Below are 19,755 nucleotides of genomic sequence, written 5' to 3' on the forward strand. Positions count from 1 at the left end.
TACATGTCTGTTTATCACAGATTTTGTCATATTTAACTGTCAGGTCTCCAAGATGTTTAGAATAGAACAGCAAAGATTTTAACCAGAGCTGTACACTGGAAAATCTCAGGTCAGATCAAGTCACAGTTTGTTTTTGAGATATTTTTCTAAACTATAAGGTTTAGTCTCCCTAATTTCAGGATTTCTGATTGGTAGAAGTTTTCCAACAGGGAAACTGTAACTGTTGTTTGTAATTTGTACTGTCAGTATTGTCTTTTGGAATACATTGAGTCATTTGCAATATATTTCAGTTATCTTTGATGTTTTGTATTATTTTAAGAAGATAGCTTTTATTGTGAAACAGCCACTTTTATTTAGAAAAGCCAGTTGTGCCGTTCTGACGTACGGGAGAAGGGAGAAATGAGCAGGAAAGATGCACATGTGCCCCCGCTAAGATACATGCTAAATATCAACCTATTTAAGTGGTTGTGAAATGTTTAAGGACCCTTCAAGGACCAAGGATAATTCCCTTATTTGCAGAACGCAGCCAACGAGGTAATTCTTGTTTTTGTCTTTATTTTACTTTGATGAGCTGTTTTCCACATGCTGTAAAGGCTTTTATTTTCGCTAACTTTGTCTTTATACCGTGTGTGTATGTGTCTGTAGTTTTCACGGTGGATTTGGAGAGAAAGCTACAAATAAACCAGTTGCAAGAAAGCCACTTGTGTTTGCCTGTGCTTCGAGGGAATTAAAGTGAAAACTCGAACTGTCCATCAGCGCGAGTGAGCATCAATTAACAACGCGGCAAGTTCAAAGGACTGGCTTCATTCAGCCTGTCTGCAGCGCATGGAGCAGTCATTCATGGAGCAACAGATGAGCCAAAAAACAGCGTTAAAAAGCACATAAAGAAGTAAGACCCACGCAGCTTAAAGAGTGAAGTTTCAAGAAGAAGTAGCAAAGGGCTTGGACACTAATAAGTTAAGAGTTATTTAAGAAGAGTGTTTTTGTCAGTGTTTGTTATCACGTAATTTAACTCAAGTTTATTATTCCAGAGATACTAAAGTTAAAGGGCAAACATTTTTTGCTTGCAATTTAAGTTAATTTTGTGAAATAAGAAGTGAACACTAACTGCCATTGAAATGTAAGTTTTCTGAGTGTTTTATGTGATTTGCATATATTGTGTGTATTTCACTAGTGATATTTAAGGTCCAATTACGTCATTTTGCACACCTTTAAGTTCTAAAGTGCACTTTTGAAGTATCAAGCATTTATTTATCTATTATTGACATTTACATTTGAGTGAGTGTTTAAAGTTGATGGGAAAGTTTGTTTACTACGTTAATTACTATTTGTAAACAACGTAACTGCTATTGTTTTGCAAAATTCGATTAGTGATTTGACAATGTCAAAGCCAAAAGAGTCTACAATTCAGATAGGGGACAGTCTTAGAGACAGAGCAAATTCCCACGATCAACCTGAAGATGGAGAAGTAGGTGATGCTGAAAGCCACCAAGAGGAAGCTCACCAACCCAGGCGAAGTCAGAGAATTAAAACTCTTACAGAAAAGGGTAAAGAAATGCAAGAAGGAAAAATTAAAGGGCTTCAACAAAAGTTTGACTACATATATGACAAGTGGAGAACACACGTTAAATCTGCTAAGCAGCCATTATCACAATCAACAGAGCCTTTATCTGATGATCTGCTTCAAGATATCATTGGTGATGTCATAGGGCTTTCTGCAGATGTCCAGCGTATTTATGATGAACTACGCAAAGTCTCACCTCCAGGTCAGGACACTCGTCGAAGAGTGGATCGGTGTGTGGAGATTTCAAAGTTCATTGTATCCAGAGCCTCAAGTCGGCTGGGCGGAAAGATTCCAGAACGAGAGCAAGAGTGGCCAGAAGCAGGCTCTCTCTTCGACTCAAGCATCAGTAAATCAGGTTCTGTCATTTCTATCTTGAGAGGCACCTCAGAGCATTCAAGCCAATCTTCTGTTAAGCGCCAAGAAGCTGCTGCTGAAGCTGCTGCAAGCCAAGCAGTTCTGAAAGTGCTACAAGAGCAAGAAAAGGAACAATTGGAAATACAGCGCTTAGAAGCAGAAGCTAAAAGAAAGATAGCAGATGAAGAGGCAGCAGCCATCAAGCGTCGTTTAGAACGGGAAGAAGAAGAAGCTAAAATTAAAGCTAAACGGGAAGAAGAGCATGCAGCTCTACAAAGGACTCTGGAAGAAAAGAGGAGAAAGATACTGCAGTTAGAGGCAATGAAAGGTCTCAATGCCGCACAAGCAAGAATACAGGTGTATGATCAGGTGAAGGCTGTAGCAGAGCAAAAGGACACTGTAAAACAAGAGAAGGAAGAAGATAATCAAGCTTCAGCTCCAACAAGTCCTCAACCGCTGTATGTACCTTTCATACCCCAGGCTGGAACCACCTCCTCAAATGACAGTACAGCAGAGCTTGTTAGGGTGCTGGCAGGTGCTTTAAGTGCGAACAGGATTCCAGTTCCAGAGCCGTCAGTATTCACTGGGGATCCATTGAAATACAACGATTGGAAACTCTCCTTTGAAACACTGATTGACCAGAAAAACATTCAAGACAAAGAGAAGATATACTACCTGCGTAGATATGTAAGTGGACAAGCTAAGAAAGCACTTGATGGATATTTCCTACTCGGTACTGAATCTGCCTATGTTGCTGCATGGGAGATTTTGGAGGAGAGATATGGAAATCCATTCACGATTGCAAAATTGTACAGAGACAAGCTTCAAGCATGGCCTAGGATAGGGTCTAAGGACAGTTTTGAGCTCAGAGAGTTTGTTGATTTTCTCCGCAGTTGCGAGGCTGCCATGGTCCACATCAAAGCATTGGAAATCTTGAATGACTGTAATGAAAACAGGAAAATTTTGTCAAAGTTACCAGACTGGCTAACAGCGAGATGGAACCGGAAAGTTATTGAAGTCCAAGAAAACAGTAACCAATTCCCCTCCTTCAGTCAATTTGTTAAATTTCTGACAAGAGAAGCAAAAATCGCCTGTAATCCTGTTACATCATTGCAGTCACTGAAACAAACTGATGCAGAAAAAACAAAATACCAAAGACCTCAAAGCTTAGGAGCAAAGACTCTTACTACAAATTCAAATGAAAGAACTAACATGTCTTGTTTTTTCTGTCAGAAAAGTGGGCACACCTTGCACAAATGCAGAAAGTTCATGGAGAAACCAGTTCCAGACAGAATCAAGTTTGTTCAAACTGAAAGGTTATGCTTCGGCTGTCTCAAGTCTGGTCATCACTCAAAGAGTTGCAACAGTAGGAGTGTTTGTGATGTGTGCCATAAGCGGCATCCTACTTGCTTGCATGCAGTGCGACCTAAAGAAGAACAAAACCCACTACAAGCCAAGCAAACTCAAAGTCAAGAAAAGCCGAGTACAAGTCAAGAAAAACACCAAGAACGACCTCAATCTACACAACCCAAAGGAACAACCACAGCTGCTACTTCAAACAGAGTGATACTGGAGGAAGCTAACACACAAACAGCCGCAATAATTCCTGTTTGGCTTTCATCCACATCTCAGGCAGCCCAAGAAGTTCTTGTGTACGCACTTTTGGATTCTCAAAGTGACACAACCTTCATTCTGAGTGAAGTAGCTGAAACTTTGGAAGTAAACAAACGACAAGTCAAGCTCAAGCTTTCTACTATGACCTCAAGAACCACGTTAGTAAGCTCCCAAAGGGTAGACAACTTACAAGTCAGAGGCTTTTACACTGATAAGAAGATCTCCTTACCACCAGTCTACACACGGGATTTTATTCCAGCCAACAGAACTCACATCCCAACAGATGAAACTGCAAAAGCTTGGTCTCATCTAGAGCACCTTCAAGGAGAAATTGCACCTTTACAGGACTGTGAAGTAGGTTTGCTCATTGGATACAACTGCTCACAAGCTTTACTTCCAAGAGAAGTTGTGTCTGGCAAAGAAAATCAGCCTTATGCACAGCTCACGGACCTTGGATGGAGTATTGTTGGCCACGGCAATCCCTGTCTAGACTACGGTGACACAATTGGGATCAGCCATCGCATAGTAGTAAGACAAGTGACACCAGGTGTTGAGCCGTCGGTCAATCTCAAGACTGAAGTACACTATGTGAGTCGAAACAAAGTAAAGGAAATTATTCCTTCAGACGTCATAAACATCCTGGAATCAGACTTCTCTGAAAGAGCTGGAGAAAATGATCCTGTGTCTCAAGAGGACTTGAAGTTTCTTTCCAAGTTGAGAGGGAATATTACACAAAAGGACAATGGTCACTACGAAATGCCTTTGCCGTTCAAGGAGGAAAGACCGAAACTACCGAACAACAAGACGTGCGCAATACACCGTCTGAACTGTCTTGAAAGGAGACTAAAGAAAGATCAAAGATACTATAAAGACTATGTCAAGTTCATGGATGACATCATATCACGTGGAGATGCAGAGAAGGTCCCTGAGGATGAAATTAACAATAGTCCAGTTTGGTACATTCCACATCATGGAATCTATCATCCACAGAAACCAGGCAAAATACGCGTAGTATTTGACTGTTCTGCCAAGTACCAAGAGACATCCCTCAACGACCATCTGCTCACTGGTCCTGACTTAACAAATACATTGGTGGGTGTCCTATGCCGCTTCCGAAAAGGTTACATTGCAGTCATGTGCGATGTGGAAAGAATGTTCCACCAGTTTCACGTCGAAAAGGAAGATCAGGATTATTTGAGGTTTCTATGGTGGGAGAATGGCAACGTAGAAACCACACCATCCATCTACCGCATGAAGGTCCACTTGTTTGGAGCAGCCTCGTCTCCTGGCTGTGCCAACTTCGGCCTAAAACATCTGGCAGCACAAGGGGAAGGTCGGTTCAGCGACGCCGCCATATGCTTCATTCAGAGGAATTTTTATGTAGATGACGGTCTAACAAGCGTTCAAACTGAGAAGGAAGCCATCAAGCTTATCAAAGACTCAAGAGAACTTTGCTTTACTGGCAAATTAAGACTCCACAAGTTTGTATCTAATAGTGAGAACGTGATGGCAACCATCCCAGAGGAAGAACGTGCAGCAGTCAAAGATCTGGACATGGCCTTGAGTTCACCACATATGGAGAGAGCTCTCGGAGTGGAGTGGTGCATCACATCAGACTCATTCAAATTCAGAGTTCAAGTGAAACCCAATCCATTGACAAGAAGAGGCGTACTGTCTACAGTTGCTTCTGTGTATGATCCCCTAGGGTTCATGGCACCCTTCGTCCTTTTGGGGAAACAAATACTCCAGGAAATGTGTAGAGAGAAACTTGGATGGGATGAAGATCTTCCAGAACGTTTAAGACCTCAGTGGGAGTCCTGGCTCAGAGATCTACCCAACCTGGCTGAAATGGAAATCAAAAGATGCTTCTTACCTTCAAGTTTCGGCAGTGTCAAAAGGTATGAACTTCACCATTTTGCTGACGCAAGCGTCTCCGGCTATGGTGCATGTACTTACCTCTGAGCTATTAATCTATCCGATGAAGTTCACTGTTGTTTGGTAATGGGTAAGTCAAGAGTTTCACCAACCAAGGTTACAACTATACCTAGATTGGAACTGTCAGCTGCAGTTGTTGCAGTTCAAACCAGCGACAAGCTTCAGAAGGAACTAGACATTCAAGATCTGCAGGAGTTCTTCTGGACAGATTCTACAGTTGTTCTCGGCTACATAAACAACGATGCCAGAAGGTTTCAGGTGTTTGTAGCCAACCGCATACAAAGAATCAAGTTAAGTACAAAGCCTGAACAATGGGCTTATGTTGCCTCTGAGAACAATCCTGCAGATCATGCCTCTCGAGGTTTGACTGCACAGCAGCTCAGGAACTCTAACTGGTTCATAGGACCAAAGTTTCTGTGGCAAAAGGAACTACCTCACAGACGATGCAAGGTGGGAGATATCAAGGAAGATGATCCTGAACTCCGCAAGGCTTTTGTGTGTAACACTAGGGCAAAGGAAGAAAGGTCATTATTGGATCACTTCAAGAAGTTCTCTGATTGGTCAAGGGTGGTAAATGCAGTTGCTAGACTGAAAAGGCAGATCAGGGAATACAAAGGTGTGCAACAAAGAACCAACGAATGTACAAGCTTGGAAGAAAGGAAAGAAGCAGAACTGGCAGTGGTCAAGCTAGTGCAAGAAGAGGCATTCTCAGACTTAATAAAATGCTTGAAACTAGGGAATGTGACTGTCAAGACCAAAGATAGTAAGTTGTATAAGTTGAGTCCATTCCTGGATGAAGAAGGCATCCTAAGAGTGGGAGGACGTCTGAGTCGAGCCACATTACACCCACACGTGAAGCATCCGGCACTTCTACCGAAGAATAGCCATATATCCTCTCTACTTATCAAACACTTTCACTAAAAGATACAGCATCAAGGACGTGGAATGACGATGAATGAACTGCGAGCTAATGGATGGTGGATCCTGGGATGCAGCAGTGCAGTCTCGTCGCACATTTTCAAATGTGTCAAGTGCAGAAAGTACAGGAGACCGACTGAAGAACAAAGGATGAGCGATTTACCACAAGACAGAATGGAAACTACTCCACCCTTTACCTACGCCGGCATCGACTGTTTTGGTCCGATCTACGTTAAAGAGGGAAGAAAAGAGCTCAAAAAATATGGTCTTTTACTTACCTGTCTATGTTCAAGAGCCATACACATAGAGATGCTGGATGACATGACAACCGATGCATTTATTAATGCTTTGAGAGCATTCATCGCCATAAGAGGAAACGTGCGTCAACTAAGATGTGACCAAGGCACTAATTTTGTCGGTGCAAGGAGAGAGTTTACAGAACTCATGAAAGGAATGGATCAAGAAAGAACAAAGAGTTTTGGATGTGAATTTCTCATGAACCCTCCAGCGGCGAGTCACATGGGTGGCGTCTGGGAGAGGCAGATAAGGACCATAAGGAGCGTTCTTACTGCTATTCTTGACCAGTCAGCACAAAGGCTTGACAGTACCTCCCTACGGACATTCATGTATGAGGTTATGGCTATCATTAATAGCAGACCACTCACCGCTGAACATTTGAATGACCCATCTGGACCTGAACCTTTAACTCCGAACCATATCCTCACAATGAAGTCTGCGGTCATTCTACCCCCACCTGGACAATTTGTCAAAGAGGATCTTTATCTTCAAAAGAGGTGGCACAAGGTACAGTATTTGGCCAATGAGTTTTGGACTCGATGGAGGAAAGAATATCTTCTGAACCTACAATCGAGGCAAAAGTGGCATAAGAACAGAAGGAACATGAAGGTGAACGACATTGTCCTTCTGCAAGATGATCTGGCACCACGCAATGAATGGAAGCTAGCCAGAATCACAGAAGTTTACCCAGGGTTAGATGATAGAGTGAGAAAACTGAAGTTGCTGGTTAGTGATACTACATTTGACAAAAAGGGGAAATCAACAACTAAACCAGTGTTACTTGAAAGACCTATACAAAAGGTTGTTACACTGCTTGAAGCAGATTGAAGTGTTATTATTTTGACTGAAACTCCATGTCAGATGGTCAATAACAAGAAATGTGTTATTGAGAAATTGAAGTGTTCATTTGAAAACAGTATTGTATTTAGAGAAATCCCACTTGAAGATTTGTGTGATTTGGTGGGAGTGTAACTGTTGTTTGTAATTTGTACTGTCAGTATTGTCTTTTGGAATACATTGAGTCATTTGCAATATATTTCAGTTATCTTTGATGTTTTGTATTATTTTAAGAAGATAGCTTTTATTGTGAAACAGCCACTTTTATTTAGAAAAGCCAGTTGTGCCGTTCTGACGTACGGGAGAAGGGAGAAATGAGCAGGAAAGATGCACATGTGCCCCCGCTAAGATACATGCTAAATATCAACCTATTTAAGTGGTTGTTAAATGTTTAAGGACCCTTCAAGGACCAAGGATAATTCCCTTATTTGCAGAACGCAGCCAACGAGGTAATTCTTGTTTTTGTCTTTATTTTACTTTGATGAGCTGTTTTCCACATGCTGTAAAGGCTTTTATTTTCGCTAACTTTGTCTTTATACCGTGTGTGTATGTGTCTGTAGTTTTCACGGTGGATTTGGAGAGAAAGCTACAAATAAACCAGTTGCAAGAAAGCCACTTGTGTTTGCCTGTGCTTCGAGGGAATTAAAGAAACACTCAGGTCAGGATTCATCAACTTGTTCAACAGATGAACATTTAAAATCTGAAAGATTTTAGAGAATAAACATTAAACCTGTGTAGTTTTTACTACACTTCAATTTTTACTAAACTTCAGTAATAGAGAATTACTTTTCATGTAGATTTTTATTCTTTTCTTTTGTTTTTGTTGTTGAATTATTTAATACCACAGATGATTTTAAAGATTTTGGTAACACTTCATTTTACAGGTCCTCAAACTTCATGGTAATTAAGTGATAATTAGCAAGTAACTTCTTTGAAACTTCTTTGAAGTTACCCTGAAACATTTACCTCAAATTTAATTGTGAGTTGTTGCAGCTTAACTTCCAAGTAGTCTCTGTCTAGTTCCTACTGAGCAGACCACTACATTGAAGTGAGTTATTTCCGCTTAATTTCCAAGTAGTTTCTCACAAATTTCTGTATAATTTCAGCAGATCAGTCCAACTTTGTACCAAATTTCCTAGATGTCCATTTTTTTATTGTAGCCACCATAAATTGCTAATTACAAAGAAATACAACTTCATAAACAAGAATAAAGTTACTAATTGCCCATTTAAAAAGTCTCATTCTCATTAAAAGTCTCAAGAGGGGGAGTAACTTTTACAAAGTTTCTGACATGAAAACACAGCATTTGTGGGCGTTCGGTTCCCCTTGAAGTGCTAGATGTTTTCCTTATAACTACACCAGGCTCTCTCAATGTGTTGTGTATGAGACCCTGTCTGTGGATGCACAAAGTGTTGCCTATGGTTGACTTGATAATGGATGGAACCATCTTGCGACAGTCTTTGATACGCTCTCCAACAATCTGTGATTAAAAACAAAACTAATAAAAAAAAATTAAAAACTACAGAAACTAAACTAAAGCTAAACCAAACTGGACATGGAATTCAAAAATAGTATAGAAATAAGAGGCTACTGAAAAGAGAAAACTATAATAACCTGTGTGTGTATTTGAATATATGCTTGCTTCATGTCTACAGGTTCACTCAGATTCCTAGGTTCACTAAATTCACTAGGTTCAGTAAGGAGATTGGTGGTAACAGACTCTACAAAGACAGAAGTAAGACCTCCAGCCCACAGAAAATACACAACAGCTGATTCAGGAAAAAAATGGAAAATATATTTATAAAGGCATTTTGTCCTGTTTCATTTTCCTGATAGCTTCTTTTTATACATTCAAAGCATCTCTTTAGAAAAAACTACATTTATTTGTCTGATGCAAATCTTCAACTCAATTATACCACAGAAATCAAATCAAACATGAATGAATGTACAACCAGAATTGCAGTAAATTAGAAATTAAGAAGTGTTCAACTCTCAGTGCTTCATACATAAATTAGACGTATCCTCTCTTGGACCAAAATACACTTATTATCAGTCATCGGTTCTTGATAGTCTTTGTTTTCCCTTTGAACTTTTCCTTAAGTTCCCTTAAGGTTATAAGTCTTATTTGGTCTTGAGTTCCTTCGCTTCAAATGTTGCTTTAACATTGTTTGTCCACCTTGAGTTTCTTTATGACATCAGTTGTAGTCAGTTTTTAGTCTTTCTTGGGCCCAAGAAGAAAAAAATAATCTGAGATCTCAGGAAAAATAAAAATAAAATATAATTCTCCTTAGTTAGGTTCCCTTTGATTTGGTTCCTACTGCCCCCTTGGAACAGCACAACATCCACATGTCAGCATCCCGACAAGATGAAGGCACCCACGGGCAGCGATGACAATCTGGATGGCAGACGAAGCAGCTCCACTCACAGATAGAATCGTCCCTCAAAGATAAACACAAAACAGCCCGAATAAAAGTCTGCAGAGCAGTTTTCCTACAATCTTAATTTCCTTGTTTCATTGTCCATCACATTACGCACACACAGAATTAAACAACCCTTACAATGACTAAAATTAACATTTCTGAGCTAAATTGTCTCTTTCCCTTTTTTTTGTACATGTACATTTCAAATGAAAGCACATATCAGGCCTTTTACATTTTATAGTACATACACATTAGCATTTAAGCCCATTTCAAATATGCACAAATTGCCTTACATGCTTTCCCAGCACTACAACCATAGATATAGAAACACAGATACCGTGTTCAAGGATTTCATGTGTCGCATAGTCACCATATTAGAGCGGTCACAGAGACAGTCGACTGCTTGGAAAAATGCTGCAGGCATGTGCTGCATTTAGCTGTACAAACAGGGAAAACATTCAAAACAGGCATTGCAGGATTACTTTTCACATGTAAGTGACAATTTTATTGTATTTTACTGTTACGCAAGTTAGTGAACATGAAATATTGCTTCAAACTATCCTGAAAATGACCTGACACCATCGTGATGATGACTACCTAAAGAAAACTTGATGTTACTGAATAATTATTAAAGCACTAAGTGACCAGGTGTTAAACGTGATATTTACTTAAAGCTGGAATGTGGGACTTTTGTCTCCCCCTTCTGACAGTGAGAGTAAAGGGGGGCTCGGCTATGATTGCCTGAGTACAAAGACGTTACTGGGATGAGGGGAGGACATTTCTCTCTGTTTGATAACATTAAAAGTAAAGTTAGACTTTTCTGTCGGCTTCCTGACTCATTTTTAAAAAGACGAGAGAGAGAAGCTGTGGTCGGGTGAGCTAGAGAGTGAATGAAGAGAGGGAGCGGTGGTAGTGAGAGAGCCAGTGAATCAGATCAATAAAACGTTATTTTCTGATTGTTTCATAGTGGTTACATTTTAGAGCAAAAACACGTCCACACCCCCACACACCTCCACTCAACCCTGCAGCGGTGCTGCAACACCTGATGTGGTCTGAATACGGCCTGATAGGCACACAGAGCCGGTAAACACAGATATGTTTTGACGGTCAAACGGCCCAAAAACATATTTTTTGACGGCCCATCGGTCCACCAGGATTTGTCCCAGTAACCTACTGTTGCAGCTGTAGAACGGTGGATAAATTGTTTTGAGCGTCATACAACTTTTGCAAAATGACTCGTTTCACCATCAGAATTTGATCCATTTGGTCCGATAACATTTGGAAAGTCTAGAAAAGTCACACAATTAACGGTCAAACAGCCAGTGTGAGAATGTTGCACTCGACATGAGACTGTATACTGTGAAATACAGTCGCTCGCTGTGATCGGCTTAATCAGCATTGTGTGAACTCATTTGGCTTGAATGTAACAGACGTTCTTTCATATGTGAAAGTTCTGCAGTGCAGGTTTAACAGTGACCTCATTATTTGTATAATTTACTTTAAAGAAAATTATAACACAAATCACACTCTTTACTGCAATATTTTTCATCATTTGGAGTCTGTCCATCTTTTGCAAGGATTACATTGATTAATTATTCTTCTTGGCTTTACACTCGCAAAGCTTTTATTGCACTTACAGTAGCGTATCACTGTCTGTCTCTCCTCTGCTGCGCTGCACACACACAGGGGCATAGACCAACTATTTATTCATTGAATTAAAAATGTGTTACATCAGGATAGGTATCGTTATCAGGATACGAAATGAGCTATATCTAGAAATGTGAGATTTTGGTTATATTGCCCAGCCTTAGCTTGGGCATAGCTGTCAGACGGAAGGATTTTGAGCCAAATGATACTACAGTTCTTCATTAGGACAGTCATTTTAGGACAAATGATTATGACAGAACTGGGCAAACGTGCGTGTGAAGGAAGTTGTGATTCAGTTTTTGCATCTTTTCCTGACCATCTGAACAAGGTCAGAGTACTTTCAAGTCATAAGACTATAGTGTTCTTTGTAGTAAAGAGTGCTAATATATAGTGGGAACTGATTGGAATGATGAGCATACAAATGATCTCTTTCTAACATAATTGGAATTACACCTAAATCTGATACTAAAAGTAAACCACTGTAAAAGTCATTTGCAAGATGATTTAAAAGAGAAAAATATGATTTCAGAGGAATGTCTCATAATACAGACTGTCAGTAGATGATACAATTTACTGATATTCCCAAAACACCTCATGATACAGACCATTGGTAGACAGTACAATTTACTGATGTTCCCTAAACGCCTCACGTGTAGGCTGTTGTTGACATCTACTATTTACAGATGTTTCCTAAACATCTCACATGCAGGCTAGCGGTAGACGCTATAATTTACAGAGTTTCCCAAAACGCCTCATATGCAGGCTAGCGGTAGATGCTACAGTTTACCAATGTTCCCTAAACGCCTCACATGCAGGCTAGGGGTAGATGCTACAGTTTACCAATGTTCCCTAAACGTCTCATATGCAGGCTAGTGGTAGATGCTATAATTTACCGATCTTCCCTGAACGCCTCACAGCCTGGCTAGCGGTAGCTGCTAGCACAGAGAAGTTTCTAGTCTCTCTTCAGTTACTGCAGCGCAGCTACTCAGACGTGTGTTTGGCTAAAATGAGTTAGTTTGGAAAGAGTAAAATAAGGCGTTTTAATGTCAGATTTAAATAAGTTGAAACCGAGTGGAGCTGGCGTGTTGCCAGAGAGAGAAAACTGCTAAGCTGCAGAGCGGCTGTGGAAAAAGAATCTTCAGGACTCCGGCGGGCGTTTCCCTCCAAATTAATGGATTATCCTGGTGAGTTAGCCACCCGAGGTTAGCTGGTTAGCATTAAGGTTTTGTTCCAAAATCATTTAATGGTGTGTTAGTTTACCACGAAAGGTATGGTGAAGCAAAAAGCCAGTCAGGATATAATGTTTGTGTGAGGTGATGAGAATATAGCTGATGCAGCTTTTTAGCCGCTAACCACTGTAGGCTTAATTGCAGCCTGGAAGCTAGGCTAAGTGCTACATGCTAAGCTGCTGTTGTAGCGCTGGGAAAGCACGTAAGGCAGTTTGTGCTTATTTGAAAAGGACTTAAAAGCTAATGTTTATGTACTATAACATGTAAAAGCCCTGATATGTGCATTAATTTGAAATTGATGGATTATGATGTCATTATTATTGATAGGTTTTACTCTTCAGACCAAAGACTGAGGAGTAAAGACCTTGGATATTCCAACAGCTTATTTTAAAGGAAATTCTCAACAGAAGATGAAATAAAATAAAACAAACACAGAAACAACTTTTACACAGGTGACCTTGAAGAACCTATTAGAGTGAAATATATTCATATTCATTATATAATATATTCATATTTTATTATCAAATTAGGATTTGTTTAGTTTGAAAGATGTTTTTATAATAAATATATGAAGAAATGAAAAATTGAGATTGAAGCTCACTATGTTAATATAAGAACTAGAGCTGCTCGATTATGACAGACATCATACTCACGATTATTTTGGTCAATATTGAGATCACGATTATTTAACACGATTACTTTTTGACTCATTTTTGCTGATGCAGATATGTGCACATATTTTATTCCAGCTGGCTGAGGAGACTATTACACCTGCAATCATAGATTGTATTAATGATCAATAAAGACAAATTATGAAGGAAGAACTCAGGAAGACTCAGCATTAAAACTTTAATGAACCTGCCAAGTGGGAGCAGCAGTAGTTTTCTTTGAGTTTATTAGACAGACAGGACTAATGTGTAGGATTTAATCTTCGGTTAACAGTCTGAAGCAGAAGGTGGCGGTAATGCACCTAATACGCTGGTTGCCAACCGCCGTTATAAACCACAAAGAAGGAAAAAAAAGGTTTTTTTCAAACAGAGTGGTACATCCTGTCAGCTGAGGGGTTTCCTATCTGTGCAGCCGAACACAGCAGCTCCTCCACGGACTATTACATCCTGACGGTCCCGGTGTTTCCTCCGCAGGCTCCACTTCACTGGATCCAAACGGAGAGCCGGGGCTAGCTGGGAGGCTAGCGGAGCGTTAGCCGCAGCATGACCGGAAGGAAGCACAGTCAGCTAGCCTCCCAGCTAACGTTAGCCCCGGCTCTCCACTTGGATCCAACCAGAGCATCAAGCCCCGGTTTGTTATTCAGGTTAAAGTGGGAAGAAGCAGCAGGTCTGTTGGGCAGCTGAGTGAAGTGCAGCCTGTGGAGGCAGAACAGGTTAGCCCCGGTTTCACTACAGACAGATTCACTCACTACAGTGGGCGAGGAAATAAAGCCAATGAATCAATAAGACAAACATTAGCATCAGTGGGTTAGCATCAATTGTTAGCATTAGTGGATTAACATCAGTGTGTTAGCATCAGTGGATTAGCATCAATTTTAGCATCAGTTGTTAGCATCAATAGTTAGCATCAGTGGATTAGCATCAATTTTTAGCATCAGTGGGTTAACATCAGTATGTTAGGATTAGTGTGTTAGCATTAATGGTTCAGCATCAGTGGGTTAGCTTCAGTGTGTTAACATCAGTATGTTAGCATCAGTAGGTTAGCATCAATTGTTAGCATCAGTGCGTTAGCCTAACCTGAAGACTCTAAACAGAAATAGAGAACAGGAATATTTGTGCTGCTGAGTCTCCTGAGTTTTGTTCAGCACAACCTGAGAAACACTGAGTTTTGTGTGATGAACTTTATAGTTTAGTGGATTAATGCACTTTAATCCACTTTTGGACGCAGCTCTGCTCTCTTGGCTGTGTGCAGTGAACTGATGTCCCTCTTACATTACTTCTGCAGCAGTCAGATTACATTAATTCTAGGGTGAGTTTTTCTCTTTATCCTCCTGCTAACATCGACTGTAAATCCACATTTTAAAGCTGAAAACATTTTCTTCCTGGGGGGTCATGACCCCAGACCCCCTTAGGGGGTTCACATCTAAAAACATGCTGCTGAATCATCCGTCAGCTGCTGACTTTTCCCATCTGGCTGGATGCTCAACTTTCTGGAGCTCCCTGATTCACTTCATCTCTTAGTTAGTTAGTTAGTGTGGAGACAGTTTGTTGTTGTATCTGACTGCACACAGCAGGACTCTCAGACTGTCTGACATGTGTTGTTTTGTGTGTTTGCAGCCTGTCAGGATGTCTGATCACAGAGGAAGGCTGTGCTTCTCTGGCCTCAGCTCTGAGCTCCAACCCCTCCCATCTGAGAGAGCTGGAGTTGAGCTACAATCATCCGGGAGCCTCAGGAGAGAAGCTGCTGTCTGCTGGACTGAAGGATCCACGCTGGAGACTGGAGACTCTCAGGTACACTCAAAAAAATATTTAGGCCTAATATGTAAGACTTATGTATTTCAATTGCATATAAAATTTCCATCCATTGGAATTGCATAGTTTTGACATATACAAACTAATAAACTTAACATGAAGCATTTTTATAATTAAAACATGAATTGAACAAGCAGGAATGAGAGATTATGTATTCTTATTAATAAATCCAATGTGTGTAAAAGAAATAATAACCAGGTTTATGCAATATCCCCAATTAACTTAAAATGTATCAAATTAATGCACTTTAAATGAATAAACCCAATGTATTTTAAATGTATCCTTTTGAAAACTATGAACAGTGTTTCTGCTATAACAGTAAATGCCAAAAATAACGCCAAATATCCATTCATTCGGAAATCAATAGCGTTTGGGAGCCTCTGAACAGCGCTGTTTCGAAATGCGAGTCAACGTCTGTGTCGTTGCCATGGAAACTGCAGGTTGCGTAGCTCCTTTTAAAGAAAAGGGCAGTACGTGAGCGAGTGTTTAAGCGAGAGAACGATCGTCAGAAAAGTGACGGTGAATGTGAGCAGAGCAGAGTAAAAGGTGAACAGTAAGGTCGTATTCAGACCCAATCAGGCGTTTCGGCGTTCAGCCGCAGGGTGGCGTGGAGGTGTGGGCGTGTCTATTTGTCCTCCGGAACATAACCGCTGTGAAACAATCAGAAAATAACGTTTTATTGATCTGATTCACCGGCACTCTCTCTACCAGCGCTCCCTCTCTGTCTTCATTCACTCTCTAGCTCGCTCGACCACTGCTGCTGTCTCTCTCTCTCTCTCTCTCGTCTTTTTTACAGTACAGACTAAAGTGTGTGAGTCAGTTAATAAATGCTGCAGCATGGGGGTTAGCTCCAGAGTTAGCAACAATAGGTTAGCCTAACCTGACGACGCTAAACAGATGAATAGAAGCAATGGGAAACAGAGGAATATATGGCTGCTAATCCCCCCCCCCCCCCCCCCCCCACACACACACACCTTAAACAATAACTAAAATACATTAAAAACAAAACATAAAACAGTCAGATTACCTTCACATTTGAACAATTTAATATTTATTTGGAGCATGTGGCCAGTTTGGGTGTTGCAGAAAGTCAAAGGCAGCAAAATGTTGCCATACAACAACATCACACTACACCATTTCCATTCAACAACATAACACACTGACATACAGCACACACCCACAAAAAGAGCAACCAAAACATGTGAACAACAAATATATTAAAAATCTATTTAAAAAAACAAAACAAAAAAGAAAAACAAAAGAAAATACGGTTCTTACATGCACAAGGTTAAAGAAAGTGCTCCCTTTTCAAATATTTACTTATTTTGGCACAGTTGACCACTTAGACAAATGCCTATAAAGACAGGCAAACAGTTAAAGGCTAATTTAAGGTAACCCTGAACTATGATTAGTAATTTCAGAAGCATAACAATTCCTAGAATCTAATCTTGAGTAAAGGAATATAAACAGAATATTCAGGTTCACTCTGGTAAGTGGCAAAACTTGCAGAAATCAACCACTTGTTTGCATGTTTTTCCCAGAGGGAAATAATAATCTATTAGTGCAAAATGCAGTCACTGAATTTAATCTTCAATACTTGAATTTTTGGTGAAGTCCAGGTCCAGGTCCATCAGGATTTTCTTAAACCCTTCAATCGTGCACTTGAGGTCCTTAGGGTACGGCAAGTTCAGCACATCAATGAAACAAAAACCATCAGACTTGCAAAGGTGACACTTTGTAGGTTTTGCAGAACTTCCACACCTTCAAGTACAACACCAACATCTGCATACATCTCATCTTCAGGACCGGCAGCCTCCACTCGAATCACATAGATGCCCGTTGTTGTCTGTGCAATCCCTGACTCTGCCTCTGCACGTTCACTATCCTGCTGGATAAAACATGAACAATGAGCTGCGTCCCAGTGCTGGTCAAACTGTGATGTTCAAAGTTTCTAAAAATGCAGTTTTACAAACTGAAATTTGAGCAACAACTGAAGCATTCATTTAATGAAAGTGATAGTTGGGGTTCTTATCTATGGTAAGAGTTCACACTTAGCATAGATAGAAAACCAGTACACTCCTACGCTACAATTTCAACTACAAGTTGTCAGAACAAACAGTGACGAGGGCTCTGTTGTGTCGAGCTCCAGAAACAAAGTAGTTAGCAGTTAGCAAGCAAGAGGGTTGGGAAAAGATCCCGGACAATGAATCTCAAAAAATATGTTGTGCATCCTTCAAAAACTTTTCTCAGCTGTGTCCACACTTGAAACAGTAACACTGTGTTTTAAGACAGGGAAGCAGCTGATGGGTCAAACTGGAGAATCTATTAAACTAGTAAGTAGCAGCTAATGTCACTATATAGGTAAGAACCTGAACTATCACTTTGAACATGCAACAAGCAAAAACGGAAAATGAGCTGCTGTGGACAGGGTCAGCAACACAACATATTTTAGACACTTAAAAAACAGCTCCATCTAAAACAAACAATATTAGATTAAGTGTACGTTATAATATTTTCACTGCTTTACTTTACCGTCAGACTTTACTGAAAGGAAACTGCCTTTACATCATAAAATATTGCCCTATCCAAGCAAACCAAACTCCATCGCCTCCATCGCTCCATAGTGACTTCAGTGTTTTAAAAAGGACAGTTTAGATTCACCAAAGTCATACAATAACACAAACTGTACTGAAAGGAAAGCAGATGTGCTGTAGTTACTAAAATGACTGATTTTGCCTATGGGGTTTGGTTGTGGCGATGATGTTTTTGATTTTTACGAGAGTTAAAGGTGCTATATATATTTGTCTGGAAAGTACATCCTTCAAACATACAGTTTATGGTTTCATATTGCCTAAGATGTTGATTTACGTGACTAAAATAGTCCTTCTCTGTTGAAAGTTCCTGGCATCCACACGCCTGACAAGAAAATGTAGTGAACTGAACATGTGGTGTTTCTAGATTCCTGTGTTTTTGATATATGTGACTCAAAAGGTTCTTCCACCTTGTGAACGTACACGGACAATCTACATATACACACGGATACCGGCGATTGCTGCCATGGAGGAAATGTTTGAGCCTGAAATGTTTTAGCAACTCATAGCTAGTAGATAATGAAATGTCACACACTTTACACGGCCACAATCACATATCTGTGAACACAGACAAAACACATCCTGTTAGTTGTGGGGTCATTAACTACACACTATGTGATGATCACATTACATTATACTCTAAAGTCTCATGTGATTGGCTGAAAAGAGACATGTGATGGTCAGAAGTTACAGATAATTCCCCTGCGAAAAAACAACTTTAAATGAAGCCTTTGCAGGGAAGTCTCATAAAGCCCACACACCAATGCAGTCAAGTTCACACATGACAAGAGCTTTGTAAGTGCAAGTTCAACAGTCTGCAGGTAAACTATACTACACATGTTCTCAATGTGTTTACAACATACTTACAAGATGTCAGAGGTTGCCCTGGCATTCAGCTTCATGTCAAATGATGTTGAATTAGGTTCCTGTAAAACACAAACTGTTCTAGTCAGACACTCAATGTATTTGTACTTAACATGTAATTCTACAATATAATGACCCTTTTACTTATCAAATCATAAGCCCAACATGAACCATTTTGACTATTTCTTTTCTTTTTTTTGGTGGTGTCCAGGTTGTGCAGCAGAGTTTGGGTTTGCATCCACCATGTGCAACACATGTACAGGCTAAATTAGCATCTGGCTATTACTGAGTTTCTGAATAGCAGTGTCAAAAATATATGAATTATTGAAAATGATCCTCTGGCACTTTTTAGTCCATGTTAAAGCTCACCTCTCTGGCTGTATATTTCACACCTTCCTACATAAAAACACCTTCAGTCTACTGCTACTGACTATTTCCATCATTAAAATTATAATATATATTATATACATTCAGAGAGGATTCATTTATTTATATTGTAATTTATTGACATTACATGAGGTAAATACAGTGGCGTCCTGGTTGGTTTTGATAGGCAGATGATGTGTGAGACAGTATCAACTGCAGTAATAAAACATGCACTCACACTGAAAACTGTCAGATGAACTACGTTGAGTATGGATGGAACTCACCAGTAATCAGCCTCGTGCGAGTGTCTCGTGCTCGCTCGTGCTGCACTGAGGTGGTTGTCAAGATGGCGGCGAGAATTCTGACGTATCTGTTTAGAAACGATTCCACTTCCTGAGTTTGATATGTAAACCAATCTCACACGTTTGAACTAATTGACTTCAACCATATTCAAACCATGTTCATACGTTTTAATTGATCACATTTCATTATTTTTAGAATTACAATATTTCTGCAGATTTTATGAGATTTGAATAAATCCATTTTAAAATTGTGGTGATTGAATGAAAATGACAGAAATCCAAATGCTTAATAATAAATGATGGCATGAATGATGTTTTTGAGTGTATGGAGAGACAA

At 39.9% G+C, this 19,755-nt stretch overlaps 2 protein-coding genes and 1 long non-coding RNA gene across 3 annotated transcripts in view; all 3 read left to right on the top strand.

Annotated features, from left to right (window-relative positions):
* Window positions 1–19,755, top strand: part of LOC122986521 (NACHT, LRR and PYD domains-containing protein 3-like) — a 69,520-nt gene that overhangs the window by 48,222 nt on the left and 1,543 nt on the right. The window contains exon 10 of the mRNA XM_044357840.1: window positions 15,101–15,274. Within this exon, the coding sequence (XP_044213775.1) occupies window positions 15,101–15,274 (174 nt within the window). The remainder of the gene's footprint in view (window positions 1–15,100; window positions 15,275–19,755) is intronic.
* On the top strand, window positions 251–6,765 carry LOC122986742. Its single transcript, XM_044358076.1, has 2 exons — window positions 251–534; window positions 646–6,765. Exon 2 carries the CDS (start codon window positions 1,382–1,384, stop codon window positions 5,492–5,494), a length of 4,113 nt encoding a protein of 1,370 aa, XP_044214011.1. The 5' UTR covers window positions 251–534; window positions 646–1,381; the 3' UTR covers window positions 5,495–6,765.
* Window positions 7,412–8,130, top strand: LOC122987751. The gene is made up of 2 exons (XR_006404585.1): window positions 7,412–7,968; window positions 8,080–8,130. It is a non-coding gene; the product is annotated as an uncharacterized LOC122987751 (long non-coding RNA).

This window comes from Thunnus albacares, chromosome 1 (genome assembly GCF_914725855.1).
Source record: "Thunnus albacares chromosome 1, fThuAlb1.1, whole genome shotgun sequence".
In the NCBI taxonomy this organism is placed as follows: Eukaryota; Metazoa; Chordata; class Actinopteri; order Scombriformes; family Scombridae; genus Thunnus; species Thunnus albacares.

Bases quoted from the DNA above. Each gene is read 5' to 3' on its own strand.
- LOC122986742 (XM_044358076.1), top strand. From the start codon at position 1,382: ATGTCAAAGCCAAAAGAGTCTACAATTCAGATAGGGGACAGTCTTAGA.